The 19,190-nt window shown below is 43.0% G+C and overlaps 1 protein-coding gene across 1 annotated transcript in view; it reads right to left on the reverse strand.

Annotated features, from left to right (window-relative positions):
- The window catches only part of Colgalt2 (collagen beta(1-O)galactosyltransferase 2), a 107,485-nt gene that overhangs the window by 13,208 nt on the left and 75,087 nt on the right, over nt 1-19,190 (reverse strand). The window contains exons 5-8 of the mRNA XM_040737600.1: nt 16,991-17,195; nt 11,819-11,938; nt 9,755-9,831; nt 5,489-5,595 (exon numbers count right to left, since the gene is read on the reverse strand). Of these exons, the coding sequence (XP_040593534.1) occupies nt 5,489-5,595; nt 9,755-9,831; nt 11,819-11,938; nt 16,991-17,195 (509 nt within the window). The remainder of the gene's footprint in view (nt 1-5,488; nt 5,596-9,754; nt 9,832-11,818; nt 11,939-16,990; nt 17,196-19,190) is intronic.

Here is a 19,190-nt window from a genome sequence, read left to right on the forward strand (position 1 = left end):
CTATAGTCCTGAAAACAGCTTGGTATTGGCACAAAAATAGGCAGGTAGACCAATGGAACCGAATCGAAAGCTCTAATTTTAACCCACACACTATGAACACTTGATTTTTGACAAAGAAGCTAAAACTGTACAATGGAAAAAAGAAAGCATCTTCAACAAATGGTGCTGGCATAACTGGGTACTGGTATGCAGAAGACTGCAGATAGATCCATGTTTATCGCCTTGTACAAAACTTAAGTCCAAATGGATCAAAGATCTCAACATAAATCCAGCCACACTGAAACTTTTAGAAGAGAAAGTGGGAGATACTCCTCAACGAGTTGGTACAGGAGACCACTTCCTAAACATAACACCAGTGGCACAGGCACTGAGATCGACAATTAACAAATGGGACCTTCTGAAACTAAAAAGCTTCTGTAAGGCAAAGGACACAGTCAAAAAGACAAAAAGGCAGGCCACAGAATGGGAAAAGATATTCACTAACCCTACATCTGACAGAGGGCTAATCTCCAAAATTTACAAAGAACTCAAGAAACAAGTCTCCAAAACACCAAAGGATCCAATTGAAAGGTGGGGTACAGAGCTAAATAGAGAATTCTCAGTAGAGGAGGCTAAAATGGCCAAGAGACACTTAAGAAAGTGCTCAACATCCTTAGCCATCAGGGAAATGCAAATCAAAACAACTCTGAGATACCATCTGACTCCTGTCAGAATGGCTAAAATCAAAAACACCGAAGACAATTTATGCTGGAGAGGATGTGGAGAGAGAGGAACACTCCTCCACTGCTGGTGGGAGTGCCGACTCATACAGCCTCTTTGGAAATCAGTATGGAGATTCCTCAGGAAAATGGGAATTAATATACCACTAGACCCAGCAATTCCACTCTTAGGCATATATCCAAATGAGGCAAGTTCATACAACAAGGGTATCTGCTCCACTATGTTCATAGCAGCATTATTTGTAATAGCCAGAACCTGGAAGAACCTAGATGCCCCTCAACTGAAGAGTGGATAGAGAAAATGTGGTACATTTACACAATGGAGTATTACTCAGCAGAAAAAAACAATGGAATCTTGAAATTCGCAGGGAAATGGATAGCACTGGAAGAAACCATCCTGAGTGAGGTAACCCAGTCGCAAAAAGACAAACATGGTATGTACTCACTCATATATGGATTTTAGACATGGATCAGGATAGTGCCAGTCTGCACTTCCACTGATAGAGGGTCTGGGAAACAGGAAAGAACCTAAAAGATATGCATATATGCATAGTACCCAAGAGAAGAGGATTGAGACAAGATCCCCTGAATGGATGGGGAACACAGCGAGGGGTGGGGGGGAGTGGGACCTGGGAAGAAGAGAGGGGGTGAAGAGGAAGAGAGTTGGTCATGGGGGAACAGGAAGTTGAGGGGGTGGGGGTAGAATAGGGGGAAGAGGGAATCATAGGATCGAATACAGATCAGGCACCAGAGCGACCTCGAGTGATCTAAAGGGATAACACCAATTGGCAAGCTAAGCAATAGTGGAGAGACCACCTCGAATGCCCATTCCTGATAATGAACTTGATGTCTATAACCATCCGGGAGCCTTCATCCTGTGACTGATGGAAGCAGAGGCAAACACACAATTAATCACTGAACTGAACCCAAGGAACCCAGTGACAGAGAGAGAGGAGTGATGAGCAAATTAGCAAAGAATGGGCTGGCAAAACCAGCAGAGATAGCTGATCTGAACAGGGGAGAGCTCTTGGACCCCAGACTGACAGTGTGGAGGCCAGCATGGGACTGATCTGGACCCCCAAATGTGAGTGTCAGCGAGAAGGCCTGGGCAACCTATGGGGCCCTGAGCTGTGGATCAGTGTCTATCCCTGGTATACAAACAGTCTTCGTGTGCCTATAGCACAAAGAGGGATGCTCTCTCAGCCTGGACTCTTAGGGGAGTGCCTGGACCCTACCCAGAGTAAAATGACAGACTCTAGATATCCCCTATGTGGAAGGATTTGGCAATAGGGTGGGAGGGTGGGGGGGAAGGGGAGTGCGGGAGGAGGGGAGGGAGAGGGAACTGGGATTGACATGTAAAACAAGCTATTTAAATTTAAAATAAAAAATGATTAAAAAAAAGTAACAAGGCACTGGTTAAATGGCCACCATCAGGTTTCCAAAACTCTGGAAATTAACTAAGGTCCCACAATAATCCATGGAGTGCTTGTTAAGGAGAACAATGGAATCTACATGCACAGTTAGTTTTGTAAGCTTTCTATTTATCTTAATTGAAATCCTTTCTCCCAAGTCCTACAGCATCCTTAAACACCAGTCACCTCACAAAACCATGAGTTGTGAGAACTGGGGTCATGTGGCCACCGAAAGTGGCCACATGACTATACTCAAGGCTGTAAATTTTCCCAGAATAAAAAGTCTCAAAGACCCAGTCTCTTACTTCCCACTTTAAGCCCTTAGAAGGCAGGGAAAGGTAGTGAAGGCAAATGGATTCAACACTGCAATCAACAGCAAGGGATTTTAAATAATCCAACAACATGCTGTCTACAAGAGACAGGATTCCAACTCAAAACACAAACAGGTTGAAAGTAAAAGGGTGGACAATGATACATGATGTGAACAGCAGCCGTAAGATGATACATGATGTGAACAGTAGCCGTAAGATGATACATGATGTGAACAGTAGCCGTAAGATGATACATGATGTGAACAGCAGCCGTAAGAGAGATGAAGGGCTTTATTATCAGAAAAAATAAACCTGCAGAGAAAATATATTCTAAAGACAATGAGAGATGATAAATCATTTAGGAAGACATAACACTTACATATAAGTAAAACTTGAAAAACACTAGAAGCCAATTAGACTTAACAGACATCTGTAGAGCACTCCATTCAATGACAGCAACGCATTCATGTGTTCAAGTGTACCTGGAGCATTCTCCAAGAAAGACATGCGTTAGACCATAAAGACCACAAAGACCCTAAGTCAAACCTCCATCGATTAAAATGGTACAGTGGAATGATTAATAAGAACACAAATCGAGAAATAAACAAACCCATGAAATTAACACACTTCTAAATAATCTATGACTAAAAATGAAATCATGAGGAAAATTAGAAAATATTTTGAAATGAGTGAAAATACAGGATATTGCAACTTATGAACTGTACTTAATGCAGTATTTAGTACCTAGACACACAATTACAACTGTAACAATGTCATTAAAAAGGAATACATGTGACCCACCCAACCATTTTTGAAAACTAGTGGAAGAAAAGGCAAATTAAACTCACATTAACTAGGAAATAGAGAAGAGTAAGGACTACATTGGAATAAATAAATTATAGAATAGAAAACAATACAGAACACCACACACACACACACACACACAGACACAGAGAGAGAGAGAGAGAGAGACAGAGAGAGAGAGAGCCTGTTTATTTGAAAAGAACAAGAAAGCTAATGGTCTTTTACTTAGACCTACAAATTAACAAAGCGAGTAGATTCATTTACTACTATTCAGTTACTAAATTCAAGAATGAAAGAGCAGGTACACGATTGGTCTTATAGAAGTAAAAAGGATTATACTATAAATATTTGTTTGCCATTTTTTTAAAAATACCTAGATTAAATGCAAATTTATATGACAGTGGAATTACTGAAATTGCTTGAAAAATAAGAAATTCTCAGTCTAAACAAGGAAAGAAGTTTGGTTAGTAATCTGAAATCTTCTACAAAGAGAAGCCTAAAGCCAGAGGTTCAAAGAAGAAATAATACAAGTTCTTAACAACCTTTCCAAAACAAATAGAGCAGGAAAGAACCAATTCCAAGTGACTCTATGAAACAAAACTAGAAAGCTACAGGTCAATATTCCTGTTAATATAGATGTAGAATCTTCAAGAAGATACTAGTATGTGGAATCTAGCAACAGAAGTGAGGGATTGTATGCATGACTAGGTGAAATTTTTCCCCAGGATTGCAAGTGTTGTTTAACATGTGAAGATGTAGCAAATCAATGCACCGTGTTGATAGACAAGAAGTTATGTGATCATCTCGGTGGAAGATGCATCTGACAAACTTTCATGTTAAGAAATTACAAGAAAACAGTAATATAAGGTATAGCCCATTAACTCTATACAACTGTACCCTTAATACAGTACTTAACAGAGAAAAAAATCCTAAACGCTTTCTCTATGAGATGAGGAATATGATCTTATGACATGTGACAAAAGTATAAGTTCTCATCATTTCTTTTGAATGTTGTACTCAAGGCAACAGCCAGGGCCATAAGGCAAGAAAAGGAAGTAAGTACTATCCAGATTGGAAAAGAAGAAATAATAATGGGCATACGCACACACACATACACACTTAGAGCTGATAAATATGGCTGTGGAGTATATGATTGGTATACAACACCAATAGTATTTGTATACATTTGGCAATAAACCTTCAAAAATTAAATTAAAGAAATAATGTTATTACCATGTCATCAACAATACCAAGGAATAAACTGAAAACAACTAAGTGTCATTCAAAGAACTGGCATAGACCTAGCAAGAGACTTGTGATTCTTGGCACTCCTTCACCTGATCTGTAGATTTAGTGCAGCTCCTATCAAAACCCAAGCTGGTGTGTGTGTGTGTGTGTGTGTGTGTGTGTGTGTGTGTGTAAAACGACTAAAACTCACAGAACACCAGGCACCTACAATATGTAAAATAGCCTTGCTAAACGGTAAAAGAGGTGCAGGACTCACACTTCCTTACACTCAAAAGCTACAGTCCTGAAGTCAGCGTGGAACTAGCGTAAGGCTGGATCTGTAGATTAACGTAATGGAATCAAGAGGTCGGAAGTATTCTCTTACATTTATGACCAAGACTGCAGAGGGTTAATGTAGTTGTTAGGTAAGTGGTACAGGGAAAGGCAAATGACCATATGTAAACAAGAAGGGAATCCCTGTTACACATCATATATGACACTCAGCTCAGCATGGATCAAATGTTTAAATGTAGGAGATATAAACTGACACACACCTGTAAACCCCAGCACTCTGGAGGCTGCGGCAGAATAACAAGTTCAAGGCTAGCCTGAGTCATAGTCAGTTCTGGGTATGTCTGATTTTCCTATGGTCTGACTGGGAGGAATCTAGATGTCTCACACAACAGGACACATAGACCTTTATCGACTTGGTTTGGTTTGTTTGTTTTCTTCAGACCGGAACACGATTCTAAACCCATTCACTACGTGAGAGAAAACTGGAAACCACCTCAGCTCTGAGAGTGGACAGAGACAGGGCAATCTTCTCCAGTGGTGTGAGACTCAGAGATCACTGGCTGGGGAGTGGGTCCTAGGCCAACTCGGAAACGAGCATCACTGCTACAACGGGCATCCTCCCAAGCATCTGTCCCCCATGGCCATGCCCCTCCCTCCAGGACTCCTCCTCAGTCGGGGAAGGCACCACCCTGCTCCAAGCACACCTGCAAGGAAGACTCACTTCCCATCCACGGCCTCCACGATCTTGACCTCAATCTCCTGCTCGTAGAGCGTGCGCAGCATCCGGTCCCGCCTGTCCTTCCTGCGTTTGAGGTTAATCATGAAAATCTAACGCGGGAAGCAAAAGGGGAAAGAGACACAGGTGACTCAAGGTTTATTTTAGGTTGTTTGAAAAGCTCAGCAAGACAAATGCAGGACCAGAGGGGTTTGCAGAATAAGGAACGGGAAGAAAGCCGTACAGCGCCGGATTTCCTTGTTAGGCTCGTGGGGCGGGGGTGGCAAATGCTATTTATCACAATGGAGATGATTTCCAAGTGCAGCCATCAGGAGTGGCCTAACCTGCTGTCTCCATGATATTCACTGATAATATCACTCACTCTTCGCTTGAGAAAATAAAGTAAAAAAATACCACCCAAAAGGCCAAAGGTGATTTACGCTGCATGCACACAGCCCCGATAGGGAGGAAGTGGTTTGCCAAATAGCTAAGTCAAACCAAGTGGCTGAACGCATTGGCATCCCTGTGTTCTTGATACTGTTTGTCCTGTCTGTCTTAGGCCTGTTGCCCCTATGCCTCAGTTTCCTCATCCAGGAATTGGGACCACGTGACTCTGCCCCATGAGTACTGTGCTTGGTATCACCACAGCTCACATCCTATAAGGGTAAACTTTACATCTTTCAAAAACTAAGAAAAATCTGAGTCTTCATGGAGTGACTTCATGGAGCATGAATGTCAAGATCTCAGTTTCAGAGGATGGTTTGTTGTTTGTCAGAATTCTTCAGCTCTCTAGAGCTAAGAGGAAAAAAAAGAAATAGAAGAAAACAAGGCCATTCCCTTGGGGGCTACCCTTGACAGAGGAGTGTACTGCAAAATGTAGCTTGGGTATGAGTTTTTTGTAGTGTGCTCTACAGAGGCCATCTGCAGGCTTGTGAATAAGGAAGGATGTGCATGCCATGTTTCTGAGAGAGGACTGGGTGCCCCCGCACCCCTCACTCTGACTGTCAATGCCTGATTGACGGCAGCGCTAATACATAGACATCACAAGGCAACTAAAGCCTGGTGAACACAGTTGCAGGTAAGTTAGCACTTTATAGTTATTTGATTAGCTAGTGTGCGTAGTGTGTATAGTGTGCATAGTGTGCATAGTATAAATGTGTGCCTGCAGGTGCTATGGTGCGTGTGTGGAGGTCACAGGACAATCTACAGGAGTTAGTTCTCTCTTTCCATATGGGTCCCAGGATCAAACACACATCTTCCAGCTTGGCAGCAGGTACTTCATTCACAGAATTATCTTATCCATCTATAAGTTACCATTTGAATAAGGACCTCTTGCTACAGGTGGTAACAAACTGAATTTGAATATTAAACAGTTTGAAACTGGGAGATGTTAGCTGCCAGCAGGAATTTATGTCATAATGAAGGAGCAACCTGTAGGAACAGGGCAGAGGACACTCATTTCCTCCTGATTAAGCAAGAGACATGGCAGAGGACTAACCCTCTGGGTGACTCTGGGGAAGACCTTTAATGCCTCTGGGTCATTAGCTCTGCTATCTAGAAAAGGAGGTGTTTGAACAAAGTCACCCCTCAAGACCCGTACATAAGAAAACTTGTATATATCTGTCTTATGATAAAGTTGGTTTCATCCTATAATCAGGTTGGGACTCAGGTTATATTGTATCAGGAGCTTTAGCTCAGTGATAATCCTGAATATAATTTAAAATATATGTTTTAGCAGGATCAGAAAGTTATACTAAGCTTTCAATTTTCCCTTGCAAAACAGTCTTATCTCTGTTCACAGATAGGTTCACGGGAGCAACAGAGCCCTTTTACAACATCTCCGTGTGATGGGGCTCGGCAGGTGCCTGCAGCAGGATTTGACTCCTTGGTTTACCCAACTGGATAATTATTAATAAAATAAAAAGTCATTATTTATGTGTGCCGTATACTGGGGACTTGATAGTTTAAAGCGCTGTGTTCCTTCATGCTTCGTTTTCTCCCTCTCTAGAATCCTGTCAAGGGCTATGTTTCATTCCCAGGTTTTACAGACATAGGAAGGAAATGGCATATCCCCTGCACAACCAGGGAGCCACCTGGGGTCACCCGAGGAGGCAAAGAAAAACAAAACAAAATAAACAAAGAAGCATCCAAAAAAAGTTCCCTGCAAACCAGAGGCCTCCAGTCGAGGAAGCTCTCAGTAAATAATAGTCCCTTCCCAGCCCTGCCAGGGCAAGGGCAATAAAGTCAGTAGCCACGAAGGAAAAACACAGACGGCTCGCTCATACTCAGTAAACAGCAAAGAACTGAGTGCCAAATGCAGCCAGACACCAGCAACCAGGTCACAGCAAGGGAGGACGGAAAAGGCCTCTGACACCCCTTTTCCACAGCCCATGTCTGCTGCAGACAGAGAGATGATTATCCCCGGGCTGTGGAAAGCCCAGTCCCTGCCCACCTCACTTTCTAGGGCTGGCCTAACACCAAGTCCTGCCCATGGCGGAGCCAGATGGTCCTGGTTCTGTTTCATTTGCTGCGATTTGGCCCTCACAGAAATATGACTCCAGGAGGAAAAAGGGAGATAAGGAAAGACACTTGAGCCTCTCTCCTAGGGAATGAGGAGAGTTCATTGCCCCACGGAATAAGAGCTACACTCAGTAAGAGCAAGAGGGAGGGAGGGAGGGGGAAGGAGGAGGAGGGAGGGGAAGGGAGGGGAAGGGAGGGAAGGAGGAAGAGGGAGGGGAAGGCCCACCCTGGGGAGGGCTCACCCCAGGTAGGGCACACCCACCCCTGTGGCTCCGGTCAGCCCACCCTTGTAGCACTGGTCAGTTTTGAAAACTATTTACTAATTTTAGTAAATAGAAATAGACTGAATAGAGTCTATTTATACTTAGCTACATTTAAATTCATCTCTCCTTTTTCTGCTTTCTGTGGAAATAGCATGATCACTATTTGATATTCACCAAGCACCCATTCCTACTCTTGGACTTCTGACTTAAGTCAGTTTTGTAGGACACATCCCAGTTCCTAGTCCCTTTAGCTGCTCCTTGGGATGGACTTGTTTTAGGGCCACAGATGTTAATATGATAAGGTGTTTTCCTCCCATTAAAGTGTACTGAGTTCAAAGCACAATGCTTGGCTTAAATCCAGAACTTCTGGCAGAATTCTGTCTCAGTTTGTGGACTTCTGGCAGGTCATAGCTCCAGACCACAGAACTCCTCAGTACTGACCAGCTGGCACATAAGGGGCCAGGAAGGGCTCAGAGACACAGACTCACAATTCCGGCCCTGCTGACCATCTGTTTTACACACTACCAAGAAAAGCAACTCTATGTTCTGCCTGCCCTCCCTCCCTCCCTCCCTCCCTCCCTCCCTGCCTCCCTCCCTGCCCTCCCTTCCTCCCTCTCTCCCTTCCTCCTTCCCTCCCTTCTTTCCTTCTCTTCTGCCTCCCTCCCTCCCTCTCTCCCCTCCTTCCTCCTTCCTTTCCCTCAGCACTCTCCTCTCTCCCCATTTCCCCACCCCCTTTCTTTTTCTTTCTCTCCCTTCCCCTCCCCCTTTCATTTGTGGTGCTAGGAACTGGGCCCAGGACTTCACTTATCCTAAGAAAGTGCTCTACCACTGAGCTAAAGGCCCACCTCTGCTTTGTTATTTACGCACTTACAACTGCACAGTAGATATGGCCCTAGGGAACTGCCAAAAGTTCCTGCCTGCCGAAAGACAGGATTTTAGAACATGTTTCTTTCTTCGTTTGTCCTTCCAACTCTGTCCCCCAACCTTTTTCCGTGGAAGAAAGGCAGAAAGAAAACAAAACATAGAATGTTCTAGAATAGTTTCCATCTACTCACCTATGGAAGAATAGTTAATGTCTCCAGAACTTAGAACATAAACCCTCTTTACCTTACCCTTGAACCTCAATAAAAGTGCATGGCAAATTCACATTCATTGCTAAATAATTCTTTTTTGACTCTTTTTACTATGATCCTCCTTCGTGAAGAGCAGAAGATAGAATGATAACAAGCCCAAGTCCTCAAGGCTTTTCCAGTAGTCAAGCTTGCCTACTTGCTCAGACAGGTGCTTGTTCTTTTATTTCAACATGAACACACAGGTCTGCACTTATGTGAATATTCTCTCTCTCTCTCTCTCACACACACACACCAGAGAGAGAGAGAGAGAGAGAGAGAGAGAGAGAGAGAGAGAGAGAGAGAGAGAGAGAGAGAGAGAGAGAGGAGAGAGAGAGAGAGAGGGAGAGAGGGAGAGAGGGAGGGAGAGACTTTCCTACCTCATCAAATCCCATCTTGTCTGGATACTTAGGGACAACGGACACAAACTGAGAGGGTTCCATTGGAGGACGGTCAACTGGAAGACAGAAAAAACGGAGTGCTTTGTTAGAGAGAGGGTCGGGAACTAGACCGTTTCAGCACCCTAGGCTCCAGGACAGGGCAGGGACAGCTGTCTGCAGTCCCTGCAGCAGCACCATCCGTTTCTCTATCCCACATCCTGTCACGATCCCTTCTTCTTATCTCTCCATTGTCTGCTGCTCACCAATTCCAAGCAGCCAGTGCCCCTGCCACTGCATCAAAGTGCTTCTTAGAAAACTGATGGCAGCTCTCTTTCTGCTCCTCCTCTTTTCTCTTGACAGGGTCTCGCTCTGTAGCCCAGGATAGTTTGGAACCTGCTATGTAGCTCAGGCTAGCCCGAAACTCTTGAGGCTGCTGCCTTTCCTCCTAAGTATTAGGATTACAGGCACGAGCATCTGGTACAGTGCTGTAGTGTGACATTCCCAATGGTCACTTCTTCATCCCCGTTTCACTTGGCGTCCCAACAACATTTGGCTCTTTCGCAAAACATACCTCCTTATTAATTCCCAGCTTTCTGGCCGTTGGTCTGCTCTGGGGATCTGTCCTTTGTTTTACTACATGAGGTCACACTGTTCCTTGGCTTCAAATATCCTTGTGGTGTTAATGATTCTCAAATGTCTCTCTCAATGGAATCTCTTCCCTGAACTCACAGATTCATATATCTACTTATCTCCTGGCCTCTCTATTCAGACATGCAATAAATACTTCAGGAATACATGATGAAGTGAAGCCTTTTGACTCAGTAAGTTATATGGACCAAACTATTGGAGTCGTTCTTAATTCCCCCTTTGCTTTATGGACTGCCTCCAAGCCTCTATAAGTACAATGGGCTCTGCCATTAACATGGACCTTAAACCTGTCTGTTTCTCATTACCTCCTTGCTGCAGCTCAGATCTCAACCACTAACATCTCTCAGCAGGATAAATGTATTAATCCCTTACACTCTAGTACTTAAGTGCTTAAGTGGTCTTTCTAAATACATAAATCACATCACACCACCCTATGGGTTCACATTGCTCTTAGGATAAAATCTGAATTCCTTGCCTTGGCCAAGTGTGTTCTGTATCCATCCACGACTTCATCTCCCTCTACCCGGCTCTTCATTACCCACCATGTTGCCCTCTGGCCCTGGAACACTCCCAAGATTTCTCCTCTCTAGTGGTCTTTATGTGTATTGTTCTTTCTGCTTAGAATTCTTCCCCCAAAGATTCGTGTAACTGCTTCCTTGATATATTACCTATGTCTCTGATAGAATATAAGCTCTTGATGGCAAGGTTTTGCTTGTTTTGTTCATTGCTGTATTTCATTATTATGGGAAATCATGCACTATGCATGTGTTGAGTGATTGTTTCTAGCCTGACCTTTTACTCCCTCCAAAGCCTTCATTGGTTTTCTTTAGGATGAATTCTCTACTTTTTCTGGACTATCTAATTAAGGACCGTATTAGTCAAGCCACTTCAACTTCTTAAGCTTTACTCCTAATATTTTAGCCCACTCTCTTCCAGGATGGAAATTGCTTATCTTCTCAGTTTCTTCCCTCGTCCTGTAGTGTCCGTCCTCTTGTTTAACCTACCCACTTCTCCCCAAGATTGCCTGAAGAAGCATCGGGGCTGAGCGTGACCACAGAGGCCACAGTAAATCTATTCTAAGTTCCTGTTGCCTTTGCATTGGCTCCGTTCACAGCACACTGTACTATTGGTGTGTTTTTAATATTAGTCCTGTCTCCCCAATTAAACTGTGATCCTCTGAAAACCGAGGGTTGGCTGTAAAATGTTTGGACTTCCTAGTACCTTTGTGGAGTGACTTATCACAGGTATGGATCCCACATCTATTCTGGAAGATTACATGTTCCCATGCTTCAATCATTATTTCCCAATAACTCTCCCAGTAGCTGGTTTCTACTGCCTAGTGAATATCCTGTATGGTTTGACATCTCACTTGCCTCTAGCTAGAGATTTTACAGCCCTGGATCCCCAGTCACTCACTCATTGCTTCTATCTGCACATGGATGAGGTTCTCGATGTCTTCCTGCAGCGTCTGATGGGGCTTCAGAGGGATGGGCAGGTAGCCATAGTGCTCTTTGTTGCAGAGGTACATCTGGATGCCTGAAGATTTGAGAGAACAAAGTCAATCAATCAAAACCACACTTCGTAGTAAGAGATGGAGACTGGGCTCTGGCTGACACTGAGTTCAACACTGAAACTGAACAAATGGCTTATTTGGGGAACTGACTATAGAACCTTAAAATATTCTTTTATTAAAAAATTGAAACAGAATTGGGGGCTCTTCAAAACCCATGGGCCATCCTTCAGTCCAGAGGAAATTGATTTTTCTTTCTTAAATAAAAGCTCAGTTGTGACCTGAAATGAATAGTTAAAGGCATGGAATCAGACAGGAAGAAGTGTTTCCCATTCCAGAGAGCAGAACGGAACAGTCTAATCCATCTAAAGGAAATAATAAGAAGATGAGGAATGAGATCCATATTTGACATGAAAGCACACAGGGAGATCCTATAAGGCTGACAGATTATTAGAGCTAAATCCAAGCACACAAAAACAAAACATTTAAAAGATACGAAGGACATTTATAATTTCGCATGAGTCTTCTTGGTTTTATTTTTCCCCGGTGGCTGGCATGGATTTGGAGTGACCAATGAACAAAATTCTCAAAAATAAGTCCATAAAGGGACAAAAATAATCCTTGCTATCAAACCTTGTTAAGAACCTGCAGTGTGGCAGTGCCAGCAATGCCACAGTTCTCTTATATTCAGCTCTAGTATTCACAGCCCCCACCAGTGAACTTGGAGAACTGAAAAGAACCTCTCTCTGTGAATCCAGTTAGGAATGAGGACTCAAAATGGTCTTAGTTCCAGCAATGGAACCAGTTTACTTAGTTACAAGGACACACCTGCCAAACTTCGAACTATGCACCCAAGCCTCTGACTTGTTAATTGCTATAATCATTGGTGTTTTCCTGAGGAAATTATCCACATTGTGACATCTTTATTTGGGGCAGATGAAATTTCCAGCAGTCAGCTGCATCACCCACCAAGCCAGGTGAAGTTGTCTTATTGGATTAGCAGAGAAGAACAAGGAAAGAAAAGGGCTTTTGTCCTCCACCTTTCCTGATTCTGGTTGGTCTCACCAGGTGCTGTCACCTCTGTTGCCTTCTTCAGTTGAACTCATTAGCTGTGCTATTTGCTCACATGAATGTTTCTGGAACTACAAACCAGAATGTGACTTTTTACAAAGTTGTAATGAACTAAGAAAGTAGAAAAAAAAAGACTCAAGTTTAGATTGCCTCTCTATTCTAGTTAGACAAACCCCCTTTAACCATTTAATGTCCCAAGGCTTCCATACAAAGGTGATATGATACCTAGCCAAACTGTCCAGCAAGTGAGCAGGTATAAGAAAGGCACTTTCAGACATGAAATGCAAGTCTATGAAATATTTACCTCCCATCACACTTTCTCAGCAAGTTGCTAGATGACGAGGAAAGAAGAAGAGAGGAGGTGCATAAGGAGAAGGAGAAAGATCACCATGCACAAGAAAGACTCAAGACACAAGAAAGGTGATGCAGGGCAAAAGCACACTTAGCTCCAAGTCGATGGCTGTGACAGAATCTTCTAACATGCAAAAGGGGACGGTTGATAATTATGACTACTCTAGAAGTTTGAGAAAATAAATAATTGGCTTTCAGTTTTACTAGTGATCTCTGTCTTTTTCATACACACACACACACACACACACACACACAGAGAGAGAGAGAGAGAGAGAATTACTAAGTTTGATAAAAGAAAATTTTATAGTGATCTGGTATTTTATGATCATGTGATTATAATAAAAACCTGCAGCATTTTTAAAAGATTTGTTTTTATTTGAGTGTATGTGTGAGTGCCTCTATGCTTGCTTGTGTACCACATGTGTGTGTGGTATCCAAAGAGGCCAGAAGCTGTCACAGATTCCCTGGAAAGGGAGGCACATGCAGCTGTGAGTCAACCGTGTGGATATTGGGGACCAAATCCAAGTCCTCTGTAGAGCAGCACATGTTCCTGACTACCAAGCCACTTACTCACCCCCAACACTCAAAATATTAATGACATAGAGAGGACACGGTGATAAGGAGAATGTGTTTCCAATAGAAGGCCAAAGGGGAGTGAGCTCACTTATCCTTGTCTGTAATGGAGGGTTGATTTGGAAGGGGGGAAGCTAAGACAAAGAAAAGAAGAAGGGTGCGTGCTACTTAAAAACAAAGATATACATAATATACTTATGTACCCATTTCCAAGAGTGGCATGTTGGGAGTACTCATTTTAATAAAGCATAGGTCACTGGGCTCTTTCAACTATGTTCATGGATAATATGATTAAAAAATGAGATACGTTGACAATTAAAGACTCTGAGATTATCTTGTAGTAACAATTTCTGGTGAATCTTTGAGAAGGAGAGGCAAGTGTTGTGAGGAAAGTGCTTTGTTATCTTTAGGAAGACACCAAACGCTTTCTTGAGCCACATAGACCTAAATAACAAAGACTGATGAATAATCTCTTTCCCTGTGATGAGAAATCGGACTCAGGCTGTGATTGGCCCAGGGCTCCACAGTAAGTCTTTAGTACCAAATCTTTGTCCCCAAGGATTGGTTCCAACTTCTCTCTCTCTCTCTCTCTCTCTCTCTCTCTCTCTCTCTCTCTCTCTCTCTCTCTCTCTCTCTCTCTCTCTCTCTCTCTCTCTCCACCTGGAGCTTACAGTTTAGTGTCAGGCCATTAGCCCCTGGGACTGGCATCCCTACACCAGAATGCACTTCCATGTGTTTGGCTACAGTGGATTACTTGGAAGATGCTCGGCTAGCACAGAGAAGGGCTCCTGTAGTCACGATTCAGAAGTCCAATCCCTAGCCGCATGGAAGCCACATTCTTACCCCTGGCCTCACTATTGCCACAGAGACTTGTCTATGACTCCCATGGTCCTGCTTAGTACAGAGAGACAATTTGCTTCTTTTGGTCCATTTAAAAAATTATGTTCTGATGGATAATGCACATCCAGAGAATTTTAGAACAGTGGAAACAAAAGAATACCAGTCATTTTTTACAAAGTCTCTCTCAAGGGAGGGAGAAGTATTTTTCTTTGGACCTGATGAAGAAAGGGAGAGCCTTGAGACGTGCCACGGGCTAAGGTAGCTCCCAGGTTCATTTGTCCTTCTTCTGAAAAATCAATGAAATTTGAAAACATTATTGAAGTACGACCTCAGAACGCACAGCTGCCAGGCAGTAGCCTTCAGTAATTCTCTCCTGCCCTGTTTGTGTTAGCCCTCAGTGCTCATAGGTATCAAAACTTAGTTATGTTTCCACAGCTAAGGATCTGAACTCCCCAACAATTACAAACTCTAACACAATGCCAGACAAAATTGTAGGACCTCTTTCCTTTTCCACCTCTAGTTCCCCTCAGACAACTTGCCAATGGGTTTGGGCATCCATATCTGCTTTTAATAACCCAGGAATATATCTGGGAAGCCTGACTGGCAAACAGGCCATACAAATGGCAAAGATGAAAATTCCAGGATACTCTGCATCCATTTTTCAGGCCTAACACTTGCATGTTAGTTTAAAATAGACATATCATTATTTAACCCCTGGGTCTCAACTGTGTCTTGTGCAATGGGTATAAAAGAGGTCTGTTGTGCACTGACCATCACCATAATCATAGCAGCTCACTTCTCCTTGTTTCAAACTCTGAAGCGAAGGCTTGACAGAACTTGCTGGAACAGGAAGGCCCTGCCTCTGCTTCTGGCTATGGAGAAATCAGAGCAAATCACACATCGAGAAGCAGCTCCCATTAACATGGACACAAGAACCTTCGTGCAAACTTTCAGACCTAATGAGGAGTGCCCTTTCTTAACACAAGGCTCCCTAAATGTCTGCCAAGCACTATAAATTATCCTACCAAACAGGAAAATCGACCTTACCATTTCTACAAAATGTCCTCTTTCTTCTCAAACGTACACCAGTGAGTGGGTCATCTGGGTCTTGTGTGTCTTGTGGATCTGTGCTAACATTCTCATTTTTCAGCAATCTCCCCAGATGCCAGGGATCTTTGCAAAAATCATTTTCTCCACAACTTAGGTAGCCATCATGAGTTTATTTCACCATCTTCTTGGTTTCTAAACTCATTTTGTTAGGCTAACAGGCCCTCGCTGCTGTCAGGAAGGCCTGAGGTACTTAAGAAAGTACCTTAGGAAAGGCAGGAATCTTCCTGAACTAGTTTTATGAATTAGTCTTCCCAAGAAAATGGGAGGAGGAAGCAGAGGGGAAAAAAGAGAGAAGAAAAACAAAACACCTTTCCTTCCTAGTGGTTTGGTTTTGTCAAGAAGCCCACAAAATCCAGTGGCCATAGTGACTCACCAGGTGCTTAAGTCTGGGATGGAGGCTGGGACCGATGACTACCTCCAATATCTGTTCCCAAGAGTGAGAGAGTGGGGTTTATGACCACACAGAAAGAAGATGACATTCTGAGCCTCCCTCCAAGTGAGGAAGTGACCCCTTGTTAAGTTCTGACTAAGGAGACATGCATGGAAGTACTGTGTTCAACTTCTGGATTGCACTCTGATAGGAGCAGAGTCCTATAGTCCAGTTTCTGCCTTCATCCATAGAGCATCCTTGGTGCTGAGGGAGCTTGAATCCTACATTAAGGGCAATGCCTCCTGAATTATGAAAAGATAATGAAGAAAAAATCTGGGCTGCTAAGAACTGTGGGACAGAGTCACTACAGCAGTACAGATTATTTGAGAAGAAACGGTTCGATGTGTGAATCCTGGAGAATTTACCAGTATTGTTCTAGGTTCTAAATTAATAATAGGATTCTTGAAATTAGCAATAGCAAAACCATTAGCTCTAGAGAGTCAGTGAGTTTTTCAAGGCTGTCATTATCACTGTCCCCCCATCAACTCAGATCCTCCTCAGAAGGGACTGGAGTCTGTGTGGAACCAGCCCCTTCTCTTCATCTTTGGCCCTCAAGAACAGCAACACAGAGGATTCTGGCATGGTTAGAACAGTTTATCGCTCTCACAGGCTTGAAACTGAGACTGAGGTGTTTTTAAATATGCACAGGACACAGGGACATGTCATGTTTCCATGGCAGCCTACAGCCAAGCACAAACAGTACCTGCTTGCCTGCTAGAGAAGGCAAAAACAATGATGTCATCAAAGGTCCAGGTGTAGTCCTGGTGAGGGGGATAGAAAGCCAGATTGTTGGAGGCCTCTTTCCTGAGGTCAATCAGGAAGGTGGAGTGGACCATGGGGACGGGAAAGCAGCCCATCCTCTTCCACTCTCTAATCTGAAGGTAGTCTGGTGTCCGCTTATAGAAGCCCTGGAAGAGAGCAAATAACAGACTATGTTCTCTCATTGGAAGCATTGCCATCCCGTCATCTGCTATCACAGGTCAACAGAAAGTTCCAGACCGTCTCCTCTCTCCTTGTCCTGACCAAGCATTTCTAAATGTGCCCCAGAAATGAATCTGCATTTAAAACACAGAGGGATTTTGACATCAGGAACCATTTTTATCCAATTTCCGTTGATTTAATAATTTCACAAAGTGTAGTGCACGTAGGCTTATGACTAAATGTGAAGGATTAATATTAATACAAAAGGGGGTAGTGAAGACAAGTATGAACACATGTCTGATTCAATGCCTTGTCTCAGTTCCCTCTTGTTTATAGGTGTCTCAACCTTGCTGTGCCTTCCCTCCAGCTCTGAAACAGGGACAGCTAATATTATCTACCTCAAAGGTATTTTCCCTATACAATTAAGCAAGGTGGAACTATGAAGTACTTAGAATAATGTCTAACATTAAGAAAGCACCAACCATTATTGGCTAGCATTGAAATGACTATGCTACACTTGGCTAATGTTTTTGATGCATATGATTTCCACATACATCTCCAGGACTTTTTTCAGTGCAATTGCTGACTTGGTATTTCAGTGAAGAAGTTAACTGCTTCACATTTTGGGGGGAACTCCCAACCCCCATTTTAACACTTTCTCCTGTATGAGAGCATGGGACAATCTGTCCTCCCACTTTGTGGTTTTCAATTACTTTGGTGCGTGTCAATTTGTTTTCCATCCAAATTTAATTTCATCCAACACATTCCCATGGAATGCCTGCTGTAATTCAGCTAATGATGGACAGTTAATAAATGAGATAGTACAGGACTATTCCATGTGGGGTGTAGAATCTTGTAGAGGACATCTACTCCAGTGATACTAGTCACAAAGGACAATATGTCTCTCTGAAGTATGTAGAAGATTTGAAAAGCATTTACAGAACGTGTGATAGAAACCGGAATTTCCGGGGGATGACTGGAAAGCTTCACAAGACTACCACTAGAGGCACACAATGCTCACTGGATACCCAAGTTTCTAAGTATTCTGTAGGCACTCCTACTCCTATATGGTGCATTTCTGGTTGTGAGGTCAGCACCATGCAACAGGTACTGCATCTCCTTCTACTACTGTGATACTCCTTTCAGTGTGAAGAAGAGTTAGCTGGGCTACTAATCCAACCACCCCATATGATAAAGGCCAAAGGACCATAAGCTGAGACTTGGGAGATGTGAGTCTTACAGTCATCATAACCACTTGCTTGCTACCTATTTGACCTTAGAGCACTGGCTTCCCCTAATGCTTCAGACTATTGGAGATCTTTAAGGGATAATGGGGACATTGGTTTTTCAAAAGGTTCCCTACAGATTCAAGCTAATACTGTTAGGATGAGAAACTTGGAAATTTTAGGAGGACGATAAACCATTGAGTATCCTCAGAGAGATGGTAGGAAAGGAAACAGAGGAAAAAAAGAATTGACAAGCTTCCCAAAGAGAGGTGGACACAATAGTTGTATCATTCTTTCAAAAGAACTGAAGTTTATTGATATTAGGTGATGCTCATTAGCCAGGCAATGGCAATATGACTTCGACTGGGATGTGTTTAAAGGTTCTGGAAAGTAGGGCTGCCTTGGACCTTATGAAGTCATTAGCCGTTTTCCTTCCTGTCCAAGTTGAAAATGTACTAGGATGGAAGAAAGCCAGAAACAGATGAAGATGACTATAATTGGCCAAGACTGCACAGAATTGAGTTTTACTCTGAAAAATAGATGATCACATTCTTCCTACTCACTTTTAATAAGGAACTAACAGAAACTTGGAAGCTGCTGTTGCTGGGATAACCTCCTCTCACTGCTGTTGCTGGTGGCAAAGCAGAACTCACTCAAAACAAGCCTCAGGTGGCCCTGCACGTGCAACAGTGCAGATTGTTAATGAAAAGTTTGTGCTAACTTAATACAATGCTTTCCTGCAAAGTACTGAATAAA

This window comes from Mesocricetus auratus, unplaced genomic scaffold (assembly GCF_017639785.1).
Source record: "Mesocricetus auratus isolate SY011 unplaced genomic scaffold, BCM_Maur_2.0 Super-Scaffold_100676, whole genome shotgun sequence".
In the NCBI taxonomy this organism is placed as follows: Eukaryota; Metazoa; Chordata; class Mammalia; order Rodentia; family Cricetidae; genus Mesocricetus; species Mesocricetus auratus.